General features: G+C 36.5%; 1 protein-coding gene across 1 annotated transcript; it reads right to left on the bottom strand.

Moving 5' to 3' along the window:
• Window positions 1-8910: 8910 nt before the first annotated feature.
• LOC306821001 (trace amine-associated receptor 13c) lies at window positions 8911-16360 on the bottom strand. The gene is made up of 3 exons (XM_079339136.1): window positions 16132-16360; window positions 11105-11467; window positions 8911-10780 (listed from the first exon to the last, which is right to left on the bottom strand). Exons 2-3 carry the CDS (start codon window positions 11391-11393, stop codon window positions 9876-9878), a joined length of 1194 nt encoding a protein of 397 aa, XP_079195262.1. The 5' UTR covers window positions 11394-11467; window positions 16132-16360; the 3' UTR covers window positions 8911-9875.
• Between the last annotated feature and the right edge of the window lie 4241 nt (window positions 16361-20601).

Raw genomic sequence — 20601 nt, 5'->3', positions numbered from 1 at the left:
AGTGTGAAGCATGCTGATTGCAGCATCTTCTTATACATTTCTCACAAGACCATGACCACCAAAACAAAAGAGATCTCAACACTGGAACAACTTCAGAGCAAGAGTGTGAAAGCCCTACAGAGACCATGACTAAGCCCTCCCTTAAATCCAATAAAACAAGTAACTGGGAATTTACCTGAATGCAGCAATTCAAAGAAGATTCCCAGTTCGACTAAGCCAAACCCAAACTGAGAAAAAATGTTTTGTTTTTTTTTTCAAAGGCCAATTTATTGTTTTGTTTCCACTTTCAAGGCAGTGGAGAAGTAACTCTAAAGCACATTTTACTTGTTTTTTAATCTCTAGCAAATTGTGGAACATTAAGTTGTTAAGAGCAATTCTTAAACCTCCACACAAAATAAGCTCCTAATTGGTTATGGATACTTAGCATGTCATGAAGTACAATCAGCCAAGGAGTATGTAAACATCAACACGGCTGCAATTACCCATTCTACTTTATCAAGAAAGAAATTTAAAAAAATGTCTTTATAAAGTTGTAGCTTACATTAGTCAGTATGCATGACTCTTTATTTGGAATATTGTATAATATACTATTCTTTTTTGAAACAGCTTTTGGGTTTTGGTATTAAGATACTCCTTCCAGTTTTTAATTTTATAGTGACAGAAGATGTGACTTTAAACAAAACAAACAAACAAAAAAAACACCATTGGAATCCCATTAAAACACTTTGCTAATTTTGCTGTTAAAGTTAAGCTCTCTGGGTTTCTTCTCTGTTATCTTCTCCAATTTCTGTGGCATTTATCATGTTAAAACTTTTTGACCCCAATCTTCTAAGTGAACAAAATTACATCTTCAAATGGCATATGGTGACTAATCTAAGTACATAATGTACAGTAAGGCAGCCATGTAGCAGATGTGATTATGTAACTCTGAAAGCTAATAGTGCTTTCTAAGGTGTGTGTTTAGAAGGAGGGCAAACAGCTGTAAGCCTCTCAGGTCATTTTATTTTTATCCAAACAGGCATCAATGTTCTTCCTGAACACTTATAATAAAACATATGTTACCTGGATGTTTAAATTATTTGTAGCAAGATGTAAGCAGTGTGAGACCAAACCTGCAGAAGAACAAACACAAACATTTGACTTCATTACTGTTTTAACATCCATACATGGATCTTGAGTAAAACATGTGCTATTCATACTACTTCTAAATTAAAAAAGAAAAGTTCTTCCCAGAGTGTGAAAGAGCATATCATTTATATGTTATCTTTCTTATTATACTTTACTTTATAGATTACAGTGATCTGGACATTGTGAAGTGTGTTTTTTTTTTTTTTGTGTGTGAATAAAGCATATTACATAAACGTTTCAGATGGGTTCTTGCCTTTCGTACAATATTTAATTCCAGGATTGTTATTCCATTCTGTTCTATACCTAGTCATAAAAAATCTTTATTCCCCATCAGCAAGAGACCATGGCACCATGAGCACAGAATTCATTACAAAACACAATTTTCAATCAAATGATCACTGATCTAATTCATTCAAATAGTTTTAATGCAGGCACTCAAGTCATAAGAAGAACCTTTTTCTGTATGAGACCATCTGGTTTTCCCCTTCCTGACCATGAGTCAAAAGTACAAATACCAGTGTTCCCAAACCCTCTTTGTCTTTCACCCATCATTGCACTTGAAGCAAATAACAACTCACTGGCACTAAAATGACCAGATTTACTGGGACTTCAATGCTGACAGGTCACACACATTAAAGACAGTATCTTTTATATATTAAGACATTTGTTTTCTTTTAAAGTTGGAGGATACACTTGCATGAGTCTAACAGTCTTGTTCATGCAGAGTAAACAGAGTAGAATCTGTTTCTCACACACCTGGTGTGTAGGTCGGTAAATTTAGCAAGGAACCTTAATATCAGATAAGAAAACAAGTCTAATTTTGTTTATCAAATTAACACCGCATGTGATGTATTAACACCAATGTGACTGACATAACACCTTCATGCATTTTGAAAAGCTGAACTATAGCTTGAGTGCTTCCAATCTACTGGAAGTGTGACTAAAGTATATACAGCACTGTGGTCCATTTTTAAAACCTGTCATAAAAGCTATTAAAGCCCCTAAGTCACCGGTGTGATGGAGGCAGACAGAGCCCTAAACTAAATAGCATGCTGCACAAACTAAATACCACTGCTAGTGATAGGTGTGTATGTAAATACCAACAACAGGAAGCAGCTGTTACAGAGTTCAGTATACATTTTGCATAGAAAAGAACATTTCCATGTATTTAATTTGTTGCCCCGGGTATTTCAAAAATGCATGTAACCTTAAAAAGCCTGATTAGACTCACTTTTCCTGTTCTTTAGAAACCTGAAGAAATTGCTTAATTTTTTGGAGCTACAATATATGGTGCCTTTTTATAAACACATGTAATACCCCAAATGTCCTTATAAAAGCCATATATTTAATGTTATTGAGTCCCATTTGGTGTTTTTGCTTCATGTAAACTACAATGAATGGATGCACAATTGAGCCTTGACGAATAGCTACAGTATTATACTTGTGCTTCAAAAATAAATTATTATTAATTATGACGTTTGTTTCTAAAGTTGACAGGCTAACATAAATGTAAATATTAGATTCAGGAGACCTCGAGATCTGTGGCTATAACCAACACAGTTTTTTACTTTTAAGACAAAGAATACATTTTTTAAAGCTTATGGCATAGTTGAGGTACACCGTCACTAAGATGGTACTGCTTTGGAAGAGGCTCTGGACGAAGCGCTGATTCAAATGTTGAGTTGGAAGATTCTATGAGCAGTAATGCAGAAGCCATTTAAATGTGATTATGTAAGTAATAGTGCTGTTGGTGCTGTCTAAGGTCATTTGTTCTATAGGGAAGCATGACAGCTGTTGTACTGTACACATTAAACTTGAATGTTTGTATGGGTCAAAAAGTAAATGTTCTGCTTGAAAATGTTCCCAAATGCAACAGTTACAGTTTGTCTTGTTCTATATTTAGCATTTTCTTACAGCTGTTTTGTTGGTTTTGCGTAAGTTCTGATAAAACACCCTCTGACTCACATCAGTGCTGTAAAGCCATATGCGACTTCAGCTCTGATTAGCTCAGGGCAGCGTGAAGGAAGTAGGCTGAAAGGCGTCACAGGAAACTATCCCTCGACTCAAGAGATGTTTGCATTTCAGCCCCTTACATGATACATGAGTAGCAAAGACAAACAAACTCTCCAATCTATAAGGACATTGCGAAATACAAACACATAACACATCTGTGGATTGTTTATTGATTTATATATTATTAATCCCTCAATTTACATTTAGAAAATACATGTGCATGCAACTTTAATATTTTGTTTCTTTTTTTTGTTTTGTTAATGCAGAATAAAACACACTTCAAAAATTATGAAACTTCTGAAATTTAAAAAAAAAAAAAAAAAAAAAGAACCTATTAGTATTGTTTGTATTAGCTTTTAATATGACCTTGAATGCCTCTTGATGATCATTTTAAAAGGAATTACTTATGTGTCATGATACTGCATCTTCACAACAGGGAAACCAAACCTATGATAAATATTACAAAGCAACCTCTCATCCTAAGGACAAGCTGCAGTGATAGGACCACTCAAGTAAAGTACAATAGTGAGTTTTCTGAGGAGTCTTTGGATGACCTGCACAGATGGATGTATTTATAGAGTAAAACAGACTCCAGGTAGCAGACCTGCAGTCTGTGTGCTCAGCTGAAGCTTGGTCTGCTTGGCAAGTGGGATCACTAAGGCCACACTGTGACTTTGGCTGAATAATCAAGCTGGCATAACTGCTAGGGACAGACAGAGATGGACGGACAGCGATGCAGACGGTGTTTCTGGATTCTCAAAGGAGCTTCATGCTCTTTTAAGAATATAGAAACATCCTTTGAGGGCTGTGAGCCAGAAAACCTCTATATGGGTGATAAATTACACACTTCAATCACACTAGCTCTGTGCTTCTCCAGTCATACATGTTCTGCCTGCAAAGCATAATAATAGTAACAAACAATTATAGTTATGATCTTTAAACATGATTGTAATGAAGTTTATTCCTCCATTCACAAGCTACAAGCTCGCTTTGTGCCCCCAACCGCCATGAGTTGGAATTTAAAAATATACAACTACAAAAGTAATTTACATAGAGAGACCCTGATCTTTCATATATTCACATTTAAAACAAATCATGTGTAATACATTGTATATTGTTAAGACATACTCATTGCTGGGCTACTTGTACATAGAGCTCTACATTTTATTAAGCTTCTCTGCACCAAGTTACCTTTCAGAGAAATATAGCAAGCTAGCCTACACGGCTAATTAGATAGCTACATCAAAGTTGTACAAGTCAGAACTCGCACTGCACTCTCATTATTTATATTGCAAATATTTGTTATTGCAAAAAGAGCATCAAATGTCAGCAGTGACACTCGGGCGGCTAACTTCTTCAATGACGTACTAGATTGGTGGATACATCAGTACTCTGTGGTCGAGGTAACATTAGCTACAGGGTACAGGCTTCTGCTTGCTAAAATAATTGCATGAGTGGTTGTGTATTGCTGTTTCCTAATTCCTAGTAGGGTTAAATGAATAGTATTATCATCTTACTCGGTCAGACTGAGAAGAAGCTTGCATCTGAAAAATGGCTTTAAATGTTGGAATGGTTCAAGAGGAATAAGGTGTCGAACACTATCTAAAGTTCAGACTAAATTTAGTGTTGACTACTATTTCCTGCAAAGTATAAAATAAGAATTCATATAAGACGTGTATCTTTTTAGATTAATATTATAAACCAAATTTCCTTTTTTTCTGTTGAAATTCTATCACCCTGAAAGTTCTGGTTAAGTCAATAATGGAAATAGTATTGCGTCCTTAAAATATTCCTCCGAGCTGGCTTAATTTGCTCTAATTTTTCAAATAATTATTTTGATTTTAGTAATAGAGCAAAAGTAAGAGGTAAGATCAATAACAAATTAGGTGTTTATGGAAGGTCAGCATAATGTCGGAGGTTATTTTGACTCAGTCATATCTGCAGAGAACATAGCTTGTTGTTGCCCATTAAATAAAAACACAGCATCCAAAACCCAACCCTCTCTGTCAGCCCTCTCAGCCATCTCTGCCTTTGCCCTTTCCCCTGTTGAGCCAAAAACAGACTCCAGCCACAAGTGGTCTCTGTGCTTTATTGGTTCTGACACACATGCCTTGCCTTAAGAGCTTAGAGAGACAATTAAAAATTCATTAGGGCCATGAAGCAAGAGAGGACATAAAAGAAATAGGACATATAACAATACATAACCTTGCTGAGGCCACAAAGTGCTCTGACCTATCGTCTGTGATGTCCCTTGCTGGAGGCATTTTGTGTGCGTGTGTGTGTGTATATGTGTGTGTGTGTGTGTGTGTATGTGTGTGTGTGTGTGTGTGTGTGTGTGTGTGTGTGTGTGCGCATGTTGTTGTGTTGTAGTGTAACTTCACTGAGACAAAGTTGGTTTAAAACAGAAAACAAGTCTACTACTAAAATATATTACATATATTAGTGGAATAATATATGACCTATTTTTGTTGAATGCACCCCTTAGTGTATCTTTTTAGCTATTTTATACAGAACAGACGATCTGCTTTCTTTGAGACTAAAGATGTGCAACACAATTTAAGCACACTTTCCCAGCACATTTGACCACATTTAAATTATTCTGACTAGCAAATAACTATCATCCCTGCTCTTTGCTTACTTGCAAATTAGCCTGAAAGTACTGCCTGTTTTCCGCTCATTTTAAAAACACATTGTTTTATTTGTAATGAATTATTCATGTTTCCTTATAACTATAAAAGTGTATTAAGGCCACAAAGAAAGAAAATCAGAGATTTTGAGATTAATGTTGTAATATTACGAGTTTAAAAGTGAAGTGTTCTTACTAGATTTGACTGGCTGCTTTTACAGGAGGCAGCAATGTACTCAGATTTTAAGAAAAATGTATACAGTCTATGGTACTTGTTTGTTTTATCATAAACACAATTACTTCATGGGTAATTAATATATTTCGATTGTTGGACCTCCAGTTGTGCTGTGGCATGAATAGTTTGAGTATACACACATATCATCATGTTGGCTGCATCAATTCACTCTCTGCGCTTTGTTTCATACCATAAAAGGTTTACCTCATACTGTTGTCAACTTAATGTCTTTCCCAACCATTTCTTGAGTCAGATTAGTTGTATATATTACTATATTGTTTGATCTTGGCCTGAACATAGGTCCCGTAGGATTATTTATCTAATGGTTATAGTTTTTATGTAGAAATATAAAAACTGCTACAATATGATACATTTTAGACTGTACTGGCAGCAGGTATGGATAATTTAGATTCAGGCATTAACATTTTTTTAATTTTAACGGGTAGGACTTTAAACCTACCCATTAGCTGGCAAAGTTTGTCAGAAAAAAAGTTCAACAGAAAGCAAAGACTACAAAATGACTTCCATGTTAGATCACCTGACAAGATGTATCTTGGAAAGCTGCCACCCCCCTGCACCAGATTCACATGCTAATACTGTCAGGAATACAGCCTCTACAGATGTCAGATGCAAATGATATGATTCAAAAATATTTGGAATCTATAATGCATTAATAACTAAGTCTAAATGTACCGAGTCTTTATTGCAAATACAAATCAGACCTTTCAGATAAATTTCGTGGTTCGTGGAAGAGCAGCTGATGGTTTACATCAAGGAGCCAGTATAATTCTCTCTTACTTTCATTGTCTCTGTCTCCCTCCCCTGTCTCTCGATATGTCAAATAATCAGCCCCACCCTCTTTTATTCTCACTATCCAATGTCCTCTCATGTTGCAAAATCACTCTCTAACCAAGGCTTTTTTATACAAAGTATAACTTCTTTTATACAAAGTCTGCAAACAAACACTGTACTACTTAACCTAGAAGCTGGGTGTGCCGCTTTTCTTCTCTTCAGTCTTTTTTTTTAGCTATGTTTTAGACGCAGTTTGAAGATAAGTAAATAGAGGACACATTAAGACTCACTGTTTTCACACATACACATACTATCTATCAAACATTTCCTTGTTGTTGGTATTCAGCCATCTATTTCCACATTGCATAACATAACAAGTTTGATCTCGCTGAGATAAGTCCAATCAAAGCTACTGGAGAAATGTGTCTGTGGCTTTCTAGCAACTTGTGTACAATATTTATTGATTTAATCCATCACTGATTCTTAACCTTGACTTTTGTTTTTGGCTGTGTATGCCTTCATTGAATTGGAATCACACTGTTTCAATCAGCATAAATGACCAAAAATACAAGTTCATTGGATGTCAGGTATGAGTGTATTTTTTTTACAGTTTAAGGCAAGTTATGTATTTTAGGCCGAAAACCTGGCTGCTCTCTTCAAATGCACTCTGCTAGTGGAGAACTCCGTTTTCTCAGTCAATACAGCATTAAAGGCAGAATATGCGACTTTTTTACTCAAAAATACAGCAGAAATGAAGTAAAGTTGTACATTTAATGTGTTGTTGTTCGAGCTGTGTTTACATCATATTTACATGGACAGGACTGCAGACTCCTCCCCTTGAGTACAAAAGCTGTTTTAGTGAAGGAATAGAGAAAATAGGAAACATACTCACTGCCTATTTTAATGTAATGTAAGTGTTTTTAGTTTGCAGTTATTCCGTGTAAAATCCATCTAAAATTTTTGTTTGTTATGAAACTGCACTAAGATGATTGCATTACTCTCACAAAAACAACACATTCCCAAAAACATTTATTTTTTTAACCAGACCTGATGCAATCACCATTGAATAATTAAATATTGATACAATTCTTTACAGCAATTCAGTATCAGTACATTAACAATCTTTTTTTGATACACAGAACCAACTTAATATTAGTATCCAAGTATTAAAAATACTGTGGATTTCAATCTTTTCCATCATTTGAGAGATTTTTTAACAAGAAAAATAATTACCTTTTTGCCTAAAAGGGAACATATCTCTAGGTTTACATCTTAAAATCATTCATTCATTCTCATGACACATTGTTGATGTACTGCATTTATTTTGAATTAGTTCCCTGATGTTTGTGATTGAAGCAATGTACAATACATCTCAGACTACTTTATAAAGATTATGCTTCCATGGATATGAGTTTGCTTAAAGGAATAGCTTGATATTTGGATAATTTTATATTTAAAGTCTATAAGACTATATGATCTTTTAAAGTTTCATAGTAAATATGAAATAAGGGCGATGAGAGATTTTGATTTGCTCTGCATAAAGACTGGAAAAGAACAAATGTACCTGTAAACACAGATTATACAGGTAACTTAATTATTATTATATTATTATTAATTATTATAATTAATGCAAATCAAATAAAATGTATCTATCCTTGTGTTGTATTTGAAACTGTATTTTATATACTATGTGTTTCAAATTGTCAAACTATTCCTTTAATGGGCACTTCATGGTAACATTAAGAAAATGTTTCAATTATCTTTTGTTTTCATGTAAATTTAAGTATAAAAAATATGAATACGTTGAAGTGTTATCACTTCAAAAAATAACTTAGTGATGGGTAAAATAGATAATAAATAATGCAATGTTTTACCATAAATGACTATATAGCCATTTTATAGGGAGGTCCTGGCTTCAATCTCTTTGAATCGAATTATATATTTTATCGTCAAATTGTACAACCCAGACATTTAAAACAATACATTTAAGCTGACACAGAGGTGAATATGTTTTTGTTTCAATACATTAAACCCTTAAAGGTTGGCTGGCACAGTATGAGGGTCTAAATAATAATAATGCTGTTTTATACTAAATTTCATTGGTTGACATACCAATATTTTAGTCCATTTTGTTTAAATAATACAGAATATGTTTCATTCACATTTGGTGACTACAGAAATAGCTGTATTGTTATCAGAACACTTGAAACAAAACTTGTACCAAAAACAACATTTGGCATTATGACAATGACTCACAGAAACAGATAAAGTGCATTTCTGATATTTGAGGCAGATTTTTTGTCACAAAAGATAAAAAAGTAGATGCTCTTTCAATACATTAACATTTCCTGTAATCTGTATCTTTTCAAAGTACAGACAATAGCGAGATTTCAAATCACACTCAACAACATCCCTCATAAATGAAATGATGAAATACCAACCTCATATTGTGTTGCCAGTTAAGCTCAGTTGGTAGAGCAGGCACCCCATGTGCAGAAGATACTTTACACACAGGCTGCAGTTTCAAACCCTGGCCTTGACCCTTTGATGATAATCCCACTCTCCCCTCCTGCCTCTTTTCAGCTGTTACAGCAATAAAGGCAACAAAGAAAACCAGATGCTCTATTTGTTGCTGATAGTGCATACACAAATTGTATCTCCCAAAGTTATGAAAAGGCCAGTAAAATCCCTCTTATGTAAAATGTCTGCCGAAGAGGTTTGCTAGCAGAAAATGAAAAGGAGACGAGAAGCGAGGATGTAAATTTTTGTGGAAATAGAATGGCTCTTTCTCTCAACACCTGTGTTTGCAATCCTGAAGACTGTCTTGTCATGTGACGCTAGTGATAGTTATAGGCAGAGGTGGCTGCTAGTTATTTCCCCAAAGCCTATTTCAGGTTTTTATCCATGTTCACCACGTCTTGTCTTCTGCTGCATATTACTTTTGTATGTATATGATATTTACTGTGTAATCGTGATGAAAATTAAAATGCATATTACTCGAAATACGGTAGTCCTTTAAATACATTTTTCCTGAATACAGTGACAATACAGAAGCTTGTTTCTTTTTATTTATTGTATCTCTCAGTTCTTCTCTCCATGTTGGGGCAACTGGTCTCGCTTAAAAAGAAGGGTCACACCCTTCCTGAAGCGGTGGTCCCTGACACTGTAGATAATTACATTACAGCAACTGTTTCCTGTCAGCATCCAGAAGGCAAAAAAAGAAAAGTTACACCAAGTGTATCCCACCACATTCCCAAGTACAAATACTGCGATGGGAGTGAAAGATGCTGTGAAGGCGAATGTAAGTATGCCAATTGTCTTGGCAGCTTTGATGTCTGAAAAAGAAGGCCTGTGAGGGCATCCTCCCCCTCCCATTCCCACTCCTCCACCTCCATCACTCAGACTTCCCTCGGAGAGTAGTTTGCGTTTTCGGGAATACTGCCGGATGCTGGTGAAAGATATAATATTGATGGCTAATGTGCCACCGAGCAGTGTGAAGTCAAACACTGGGAACAAAAGCAAAATATTGGCATCAGATGGTAGCTGACTTCCAAACATTAGTGGGGTATAGTTGCACATACGACTGCACTCATTGTACTCCAAAGTAAAATTGCTGCTGAAGATAAGGGGCGCTAAAGCTAGCAAAAAGCTTGCGGCCCAGGACAGCAGAATGAGCAGCAGAGTTCGTCTACGGGTCACCAAGGCATCTTTGTGAAGTGGCCATAGGATGGCAACACTTCGCTCCAGTGTCATGAGGAAGATTGTGCTAATGGAGACAAAGGTGCATCCAGCAAACACTGGGCCGATCAGCATGCATGGCTGCCAAGGGCTTACAAGTCCCCCAAGTGAGGAGGAGGTGGCTGGGGAAGTTGAGCTACCCTGGTACCAAATGGGAAGAGTGTTAGTCACCATCAGAGAGATCTCAGTGTAGACAGAGAAAGGAACCACAAGGATGCCGACCATCATGTCTGCTATGGCCAGAGACACTGTCGAAGAGAGAACCAAAAGAAGAGAGAAAAAATAAAACATTGAGGTTTTCTTACACAACGCTTCTGTTCAAATTTTAAACAATGTAAAACAAACTGCTGTATTTTTGGTTTTCAATATTGATTAACATTGAAATCTTAAGTAATAAATTATTTTAGCGTTTTATGTATTTCCAGTATGAATATTGATTTCTGCCTTAAGTAACCTTCCTTATGAATTAGTACTTTCAGGATTGATTTGTACTTTGTGGATTAGTTTTTTTATGTAACAAACTACCTTCTGCTGCCCAACAAGGATATTGTAAAATGGTTAACTTATTTTACCTTTGAGGTATCCCTGTGGTGTATGGGACTGCCTGGTTTGCACAAAGACAGTAACGGTGACCACATTTCCAACCACAATGGCAAATGCCAGGCTGACCATGAATACCACTGCCAAGGTGCGATTGAGAAATCCACAGCAACAAAGGGTACAGAAAGGGGCCAGTGAATGGCTTGATTCCAGTCCTGCCTTGCCATTTGCAGTCAGATTGAAAGGACCATCTGTAGCTTGAAGCAGAACTGCTGCGCTCCCAGGAAAACTCACATTAGGCAGCAGTGCATTCATGGCCATAGACTCTTTTACCCATCAAGTTGTGTTGGTATTCGGGCTCCTAAGGAAATCATACCCTGAACGAAGAATTGTTCCTATGGAAAGATAAAAATGTATAGTGTCAGTTAAATTACAGTACCTGTTGAAACAATAATTTGTATTGTATTGTAACAATTGTATATTATAATGGTGTTTCTGCACTCTTAAACACTTTTTTCAGTTACTACTCCAGATAGAGAGAAGTCCTTTCTCTCAATTAAATTATTAAACTGCAACTATAAAACTGGAATTCTCCCCAGCAATATTTTCCTGCATATCCTGGGGGAAGGTTGGGGACATGGAGACTGAGTGGTCCATGTTCAAAGCCTCCATTGTGGAAGCAACTGCTTGGAGATGTGGCCAGAAGACCATCAGTGCCTGTCATGGCAGCAACCTAGGAACCCACTGGTGGACACCAGCTGTTAAGAAAGCCAGCAAGCTGAAGAAGGAAGCCCTTGAGTTTGGCTTGCCCAAAAGTACCCTGAAGCAGCAGATAGGTAAAGAGTGGCTCACAGGGTTGTGGCTGCAGTAGTTGTGGGTCTGTGAAGAGGCTATGGAGAATGATTTTTGGTTGGCCCCAAGACTGTTCTGGTAAACCATCAGATTACTGAGTAGGAAAAAGTAGGGATTGACTGAACTGCTGACCTGTGGATATTATTAAGTGGTGGGACTGGGAGTAACACTTTGAAGAACTCTAGGACCCAACTAACACTAATAATTCAACATTTGATCTTAATGAAAGGTATACGATGAGAAATGAACCATGAAAGGGCTGGTATATTAATCAGACATAACATGGATCTATTCCATTTCATTTTATGTTTTTAATAAATCGGGGCTGTTGTGATTAGAACTAAGTCTGCATTTACAGGCTAGCAAAGTTGTATAAGCTGTTGGGTACCCATGTTTTATGCAGGTGAGAAGCAACCTCACCTATTGCATCAGACTGAGTTTAAGTTCAGCTTTCTATAGGAGATTATATTCGTAACTTTTTTGTTTTTAAGAAAGGCAGATCCATTAGAAGGAAACAATCCCCCCCAGTCAATAGGTCCTTTAGTTTTAAGCCCTGCAGTATCATATTCTTCAGCTGAGTACCAGACCCCCTCTAATTTAACTGTGACCATGTTTCTTCTTCAGGTGAAATAACAGCTTTGGCATAGGACTCTGCTGAATGACTGCCTGATTGATATTTTCTGTGTTCTATACTGTAGGTGGTAAAATGCTCATCAACATGAAATTATCTGACTTGTCGTCTAATAGGAAGTCATATCCCTGTGTTGCATCTTTCATTAAGCATGCTACTCAAACATGCTTAATCAAAGGCACAGCTGAGGCTCTTGAAGAAATAGCCAAAGGGTTAGTTTTTGTTAGATGTTTGCTATTTATATTGAAAACAATTTCCTTTTCTGTTGAACTTACATCACCTCAAATCCCTCCCATTGCCACAAACTATTGTAGGCTTGCAACATTTAGAAAGATGACATTATGCTATTTATGTTTGGGGTCAGTCAGACCCTTGGGATGTCTTACTCCTCTCCTTTTATAATAATAGACTAATCTCAATCTGGGAGGGTTGATGCTGCATAAATACCACTGTCAAAACCAGTCACACATGTAGAACATTTATTTACAGCTGGGCTATCTTTGTCTCAAACAACTGTATAGCCTTTTAAACAATGCCAATTAAGCTTTTATCGCTGAATCTTAACTACAGTGTATATTCAGAATATTATAAATGTAGGTCTTTTAGTTCTCATTATTCTCTGAATGAAAGCCAGATAGTGAGAAATCCATCTGTACTCAGCTTTTCACTCCACACTTGTCACAGTATTACTCAGCTGCGGCAACAATGTGTAAATGTCCTCTTACATAGTGGTCAAGGCCACCACTGACAAGAGTATGTTTCATAGCTCAGAAATAATAAAATAAATATAAATACATGTTTTTTAGTTACATGGATCATTCAGTTAGTTGTATAAATAAAAAAAGTATACACATTGAACACAGCCTGCTGGTAAAATGGATGGTATTTAAATGGCTTATGGCTGTTTTCCCCCAGTTCATAATAAAGAGTTTTCTGTCTTCTAAGTTCATGATTAAACAAAAGATTTTTTTCTTTTTTGGAGAACAGAGGGTCAGCCTCATTATAAAGAGCTCTTAGCATTACCCTTAAGTGATGATGACAGGTGGAAGTCTGCCCTGTGGCAAGACCTCAGGCATAGTGAGACAAGCAGCTGACGGCAACAACAGCACACACAACACACGCACACACATGCACACACGCGACACCGACATAAACACTTCAAAGAATCTTGGTTTGCTTTTTTTTTTTTATGACAGCTGTGTGCGCCCCATGTATGAAGGCTATAGTCCTCTAAACGGGCTCTTATCCTACACAACTTTCCCCATTCTCTTTCCCTGATTTCTGACCAAAAAGCGGCTTAGCGGTGGCAGCCTCCATGCTGGAAATTCTGTTTCAGTCTAACTTACAGTCCACACCAGCCCATCAATCAGTTCAGCTTAGTGCCTTACTATGGATAACAGTAGGCTATCATGTATTTATGTGTCATAAAATAAAATTAAAAAAATCCATCCCTGTACTGTCTTTGCATGAGAGAACAATAACTAATCAGACCAATATCATCTTTGAGCCATCGTCAAGCAGACCCTCAACAAATTGCAGGGTTTTGCACTTCCACAATGGCTGTCTTTTTTAAACACTAGAAGTTGCTGCTTGGTCATTCCTCTTTCTCTCTCTCTCTCTCTGACTCTGCTATCCTTTTTCTGAATAATAGCGTAAAAAAACCCTTCAACAAACTTAATTTTATTTTGAATGAGGAACCAAAGTGTAAACAAACCAACATGAATCATCTAATTTGTGAAAGACCAAAGCAGCTTACTTTTGCCAGTAGGTGGTGCTGTAACAGTTGGAAAAAAGGTAGTGGAGATTAACTCTCATCATGTAAAGTTAAGAAATTCCCCAAATCATTGGTATTTATCTAGCTGGTGCAATTGTTAGCTTTACAAATTCCATTTGCATACATTCTGTAATTTTTCAAATGCATAGTGGTTGGTCACGGATGCAATGAAATTTCTTTGACAGGACCTGGTCCATGAGTGACATGTTGGGCATATGTACTGACCATGGGGGCCTTGTCAGGGCTAAGGTCAGGTTGCCCACAGACGGGTCATGTGCAGTAATAATGGACAGGCGAGCTCAGAGTCGCCTGAGGCTGACTGCCACAGTACGTGATCTGAAAGACAACTGTCTCGCTACAAGTATGCCTGTCTGTCTGTGTTGTGTTTTTTAAAAACCCAAAAGCTACACATTCATGGACACATAAGCTTTTTTGTTGTTATTATATTGTTATTTAATGTTTACATCAATGAGATTCTAGAATACTAGCAATATAAGCAATTGTTTTGTTCCTTCATACTTTCAATATACCTCTAGTTTTCCAGGTGAAATAGGAAGAACATCTCTTACCTGATAAATCCAATTAGCATTATTTATTTTTAAAAGAGCTACAATTGTTTTAAGAAAATCAGCAGTTTTCAGAGTTTTTGTCCATTTATCTTTAACATAAATCTTTCATTTGATTTGATTTTATATTTGATCAAGTGTCTTGAAGTTGAAAAAAGTAAAATGAATGAAAAATAAAAATGAAAATAAAAATGTAAAACTATTAAAACCCTGGTTGCGATGACTTCATGTTTCAGAAAAGTTCATGAAGACTTATTTAAGGTGACAGTCACTGAGAAAACGTCAACATTTTTTAAAGCTTTTTGGGCTTTGAAAACACAGGCTGCACCGCTGTTTATTAAATAGATGTTCCTTATTTTATGAATATGTGGTGAAATACTTGACATTAACGAAAGGTACGCTAGTATAATATTTTATACTATCAATTAAAAAAGATGTCTTGGTGAGACATTATCAATGCTACTTTTTTAAAGATTTATTTTTGTGCCTTTATCAGAGAGATAGGACAGTGGACAGAGATGGAGATCAGGGAGAGAAGGTAGGGATTGACATGCAGGAAAGGAGCCACAGGTCAGACGTGAGCCCAGGTCGTCCGCGTTGAGGACCATAGCCTCCATACGTGGGGATGCGCGCACTAACCACTGCGCCACCAGCGCCCCCATCAGTGTTAATTTTTTATAAGAAAAATTATGCATTATTAATAAGCCATTCATCCTCAAAATTGAGAAGTGTAAAGAAAAATAATCCTTTTTGGGACATTATGTCAGAGTTGAAAATAAAAGTAAAAAATTATTCATAAATATGATTTTTGAATATTGAATTAAAGTCTCATGAAAAATAATTTGATGTACAATTTCTTGGTCTTTCAAAATGCAGTTATCTCCATCAGTTACTTGAAATTTTGCAACAAATAGCAATTGTATCTTTTAAGTAAGCTGGAAAAAATATTCTTTCAACTTAAAGCAAGAACACTTCCCTCAGTGCATAACTACTAAGAGTTTAAAATGTCACATATTACATAAATTATAATTGCAAAGTGATGTAATATGAGCCAGTTTACACCCATGCATGCTAAGCAAACAGAATGTTCATCTGCATATTGCATTATTCTGTGTACCCATCCATTTTTACAATGCTTTACAGTTCCAAATAAAAAAATGTACAAATGCAGTGTAAAAAACTCTTGTAAAATAACACCCAGACAAACACAAACCCTGCACAATTAGATTATCTTACCATCACTTCTTCTGAAAAAGAATCATAGCATAGTAGCTGTGCAGACAGAGGTTGATCACAAACAATCCAGTAATAAAGTCCTTGCTCAGTGTAAAGATCAACTGGTTAAAAATCCTCCAGTGCTACAGAGAGTGGAACTGTCCTCTCATCATCCAATCTCTTGAGAAGCACACACTAAGCAGAAAGCTTCTCACACAACCCAGCTCTGTGTCACTGTGATTCAACCTCTCCCTCCTTCCCTCTCCCTCGCTCTCATTCTCTGAAACGCTCAACCTTCAGTCCCCACTTCACTGCATCCCATTCCCCTCCCCTCCACTTCCCTCACCTCCCCTGCATGGCTCACAGTCCTTATATACATGTTTTTCCCCCAAGAGGTTCAAGGTAGAGTCTACAGCAATGTTTCAATCTCCTTTCTTTTTTGTTTCCTTCAACAATTCCATTATTACATGCTTCCACCAACTCCTCGTCTTACCTCCATTGTTCCTCACCACCTTAACATCTCTCATGCTTTGTATCTTATAGCCTCCATGACTGATAAACTCCGGTCTAAAAGACACAACATTCATCTTTCTCTGAATTTTACTGATCGGCTGCTTGCATTTTAGAATCTGTTTTTCTTCACCAGCTTGGAACAACCAAAGTCATGCCCTAAACCAAGTGTCTTGACTGATGACCAGCTAACATTTAAGGTTCACGTGGCCTCAATTGCCTGGTCGCATCATCTTGCCATGTACAACATCAGGAAGATCAGACTCTAACTAACAGTCTCTTGTGGTGCAATAAAACCAATGCAGATAATCCAAAATGCAGCAGCACAACTGGTCTTGAACCAACCCAAAGCAGCATTACCAACCTCCATTTAATCTGCAGAATCCCTTTCCCAGCTCTTGGATGAACACCTATCCACTTAAGATGATTATGATATTGATGACAACAATGTTGTTATTTATGATGGTGTTGATGCTAATTATAATTTTCACGAGGAGCTGTTGGTGTTGTTGATATGATGATATATTAAGGCAAAAAACTGTCCTTTGCCTCTGTGCACTGTTTGCCAGCATCTGTCTTAATGAACAAAAAGCTGATTGTTAGTATTAACTGATGTTGTTTCCATCACTAGATTCTTGCTGTATTGACTCTCAGATATACGTCAGTTTGGACAAAAGTGTCTGATGAATGAATTGCAGATCTGTTGACTCTAGCCTTGACTATTTGTACTTTTCAGATAAGCAAACCTTGGATTATATTTTCTAGTCACTTATTTGCCCTTGGCATGTTTCTGTTATGTTGTCTTTATTCTGGTTGTAGAAATTCAATGACAAAGGCAATGAAATCATTGTTTCTGATGTTAAGTTAATAAAGAAAAGGAATGATGTAACTCAACTATCAAGGGTTTTGAAAACCGGCCATAAAGTAGCTAAACATTTACATCAGAAAACTCACATTTGTAATTGTGAGAAATGTTTTTAGACCGTAAACTAGGAAAATGTGCAGGAATTTCAGAAATAATACATTTATAAACTGGTGCAAACAAATGCAACAATTGAAAAGAACTTCAAATAAGAGAAACATGATGCAAAAATCCCCCCAAAAAACAAAACTGATTTAATATCAAACATTCTGTACAGAAATGATAAATGGTCAAAAAGAAATTTGTTCAAAAAACATCTACAATAGAAAAATCAATGAAAATCCGGCGTTAGATAGAAGTGCTACAGGCCTTCAATGTGTGGAACAGTTTACTTTAATTTACAGCTGTGCTCAGCCATGGTTTAAAAATTAGAATTTAAAACATGAAGCATATACCTTCATATTATAACTTAGCAGCCTTTTCCAACGTGAAACCTTTAAAGCCAGACATCTACTGATGGTTTGTCTATTTTGTTCCTAGAGAGGAATGAGCCCATTATAGCAGACTCTGCACATCACACCGCGAGAGTCGAAGCTGCTCTGCAAGGCTGTAATTGTTGCCAGAGTAGCACTTTAAACTATTATCAAAGACAATACTACATTATCCCTTCTTTACATCAAATATCTGTGAAAATATCATGGCTATCTGTTGAACTGTTGTTATCGTTGCACCCAAAACATATATGTCTGTTACGACTGGGTTTGAAAAACCAAGGAGGAGGACCCCATTGCAGAAATACAAAAAAAGATTTATAAAAAAAAAACTTACTCAAAAACGAGGAACATAGAACATCCAAATAATCCAGCAAAGTTACAGGGTAAATGAGACAGAGGACAATCAACTGACACAGAGGGTAAGAAAGAGACTAAATAGACATGGGGTGATCAAACACAGGTAAGACTAATCAGAAAGGTGAGGACAATCAGGGTAATCAAGACAAAACTACAAAGTAAAACATTGAACAATGAAGAAACAGGGAACTGGAGGATGTAAGAAAACAGAGAAGCACAGGGAGAAGACATTACAAAACAAAACTGGAAACACAAGACTAAACAAGTAAACTACACTACACTATGAAATAATCAACACTAAGAAACATTAACACAAATCATGACAATGTCTCCTAAATGAACAGCCTCTAGCATTTTTCAGATTGCGTTTCCGGTGCCAAAGCTCTGCTTGCATTTTGACTTTGTACTTTTATATTGATTGTTCAAAAGCCAACATTAGTGTCCCGGTCTGTAATTTCACATTGCACTACAGCGCTGCTGTGCTATGTGTAAAGAAACTCATACTGTTTTAACCCTGCACAATACAATACCCTCACTATGAATTAGCAATATGAAAAGTAAAGTTTCTGATCCTGTTAAGAGTGTGCTTGCCTGCAGTCAATTAATACTACAACGATTTAGTTACACTGCCACCATGAAAGAATTTAATTTGAACTCAGTATGGATTTAAAGGATTTCTAATCCAATTATATTCATAAAGTGATTAGCCTTTGGAATGTAAATTGTTTCTCAAGACTCTGGAGAGCAAGTTTCCTTTTAAGTCCAAGAAATAAATCTGATACCAATCTGGACATGCTTTCTACATGAGAGGACACTTTACTTACTTCATGTAGAGGAAAAGGAGGCTTATGGCGTTCTTTACATTAAGTATGTCAATATACATATGGTTATCCATTACAATATATATATGTGTGTGTAAAGTGTATTTCGGTTTTGACATGAGGTTAAATTTTTAAAAGGTGAGAAGGATTTTGAAGAAAAGAAATGTGAATCATTAAAAATGTGTGATATTTATAAATCATTTTTACAACAGAAACTGATTTGCATTGGGTTTTAGATAGGACAAGATAGTTGAGGCAGTGTTTGGCTTCAAAACTTCTTTATTTATTAAACAAACGAACTACTAAGTAATGAATCCAGAGAAATATGAGCTTATCAATCAAACATGTTGTAGTTGTTACTATCACAACATCAAAATGGTTGTTTTTAAGGTTTTTTTTTTTTTACATTTCTAAATATTTTTTTGTGAGTGCTTGGTGCATTTTGTTTTCCCCTCCCACCTTCCACTCGGGCCTCTTCTCTCTGCTCACCTGCATTGGATCTCCAATCAACACACCTGCCTGCAATCATCTTCTCCTTCAAGAACCCTGCTCCAATACTCAGTCTGCCAGATCATTGTATCATTCACGGTTTGCTGGTTACAAGTCCAGCTTCAGTTTGCCTGCTTACTAACTTCTAACTGACTAACTTACTTATTCTTACCTGCCTGCCAAACTGACTCTGACAGTTTTCTTTTTGTCCCCAGGATTATCTATCTCACCCTACAAAGCCAACCATCAACTAGCCAGCCAGTAAGCCACCCCCTGTTCACTGCCTCTCCCCCAGCCCTGGCCCCCTCAATGCTTATTCAAAAAATAAATAATTTCTTGACACTGTCAGTCTGGTCTGCATTTGGGTTCAGCCACAGTTGTAACAGGTTCTTAATTAACAGACAATGACTTTTTAATATGTCTTCTAATAAATATCAAAAGCAGTGAAATGCTGGACTTTCCTCCCAGCAGAAAGATGGGGGATCTGACAAACAACTGTTCCCAGAATTTTAAGAAAGGGCTGTTTTTGTTCCCTGCCTTATCTTCTGCATGACGTATTTAAACTGCACAGACTGTTGCAAGATCATCACATTTTCATCCAAAAAAAATCAAATCACTCAGCTCGGTTTACTTTTACACAAAACGATTATGCAAAAGGTACAAGCTGTAACAAATGACCCTGCTTAGTAACAATTACAAATAAAATATTCCTACTGAATCAATCATAGATTAAAATCTGAGCCAAACCACTGAAACATATAAGCGTTAGAGGTCCGCTGTGATATGAAACTAGCCAAACTAAATGTACTGAATCCAGACGATGAGTCTCCAAATAGATAGACAGATTGCACAACCATTATTTGAGATTCCAGGAAAAAACCATTTTGGGGCCAAGCAAAAATTTCCAGGGCAGAGTTTGTCCAGCTGCAGATATAAATACTCCTTCCTGCTCATAACT

Source organism: Symphodus melops, assembly GCF_947650265.1.
Source record: "Symphodus melops genome assembly, chromosome: 3".
In the NCBI taxonomy this organism is placed as follows: domain Eukaryota; kingdom Metazoa; phylum Chordata; class Actinopteri; order Labriformes; family Labridae; genus Symphodus; species Symphodus melops.
The sequence above is the reverse complement of the archived record's forward strand: the minus strand, read 5'-3'. Positions and strand labels throughout refer to the sequence as shown.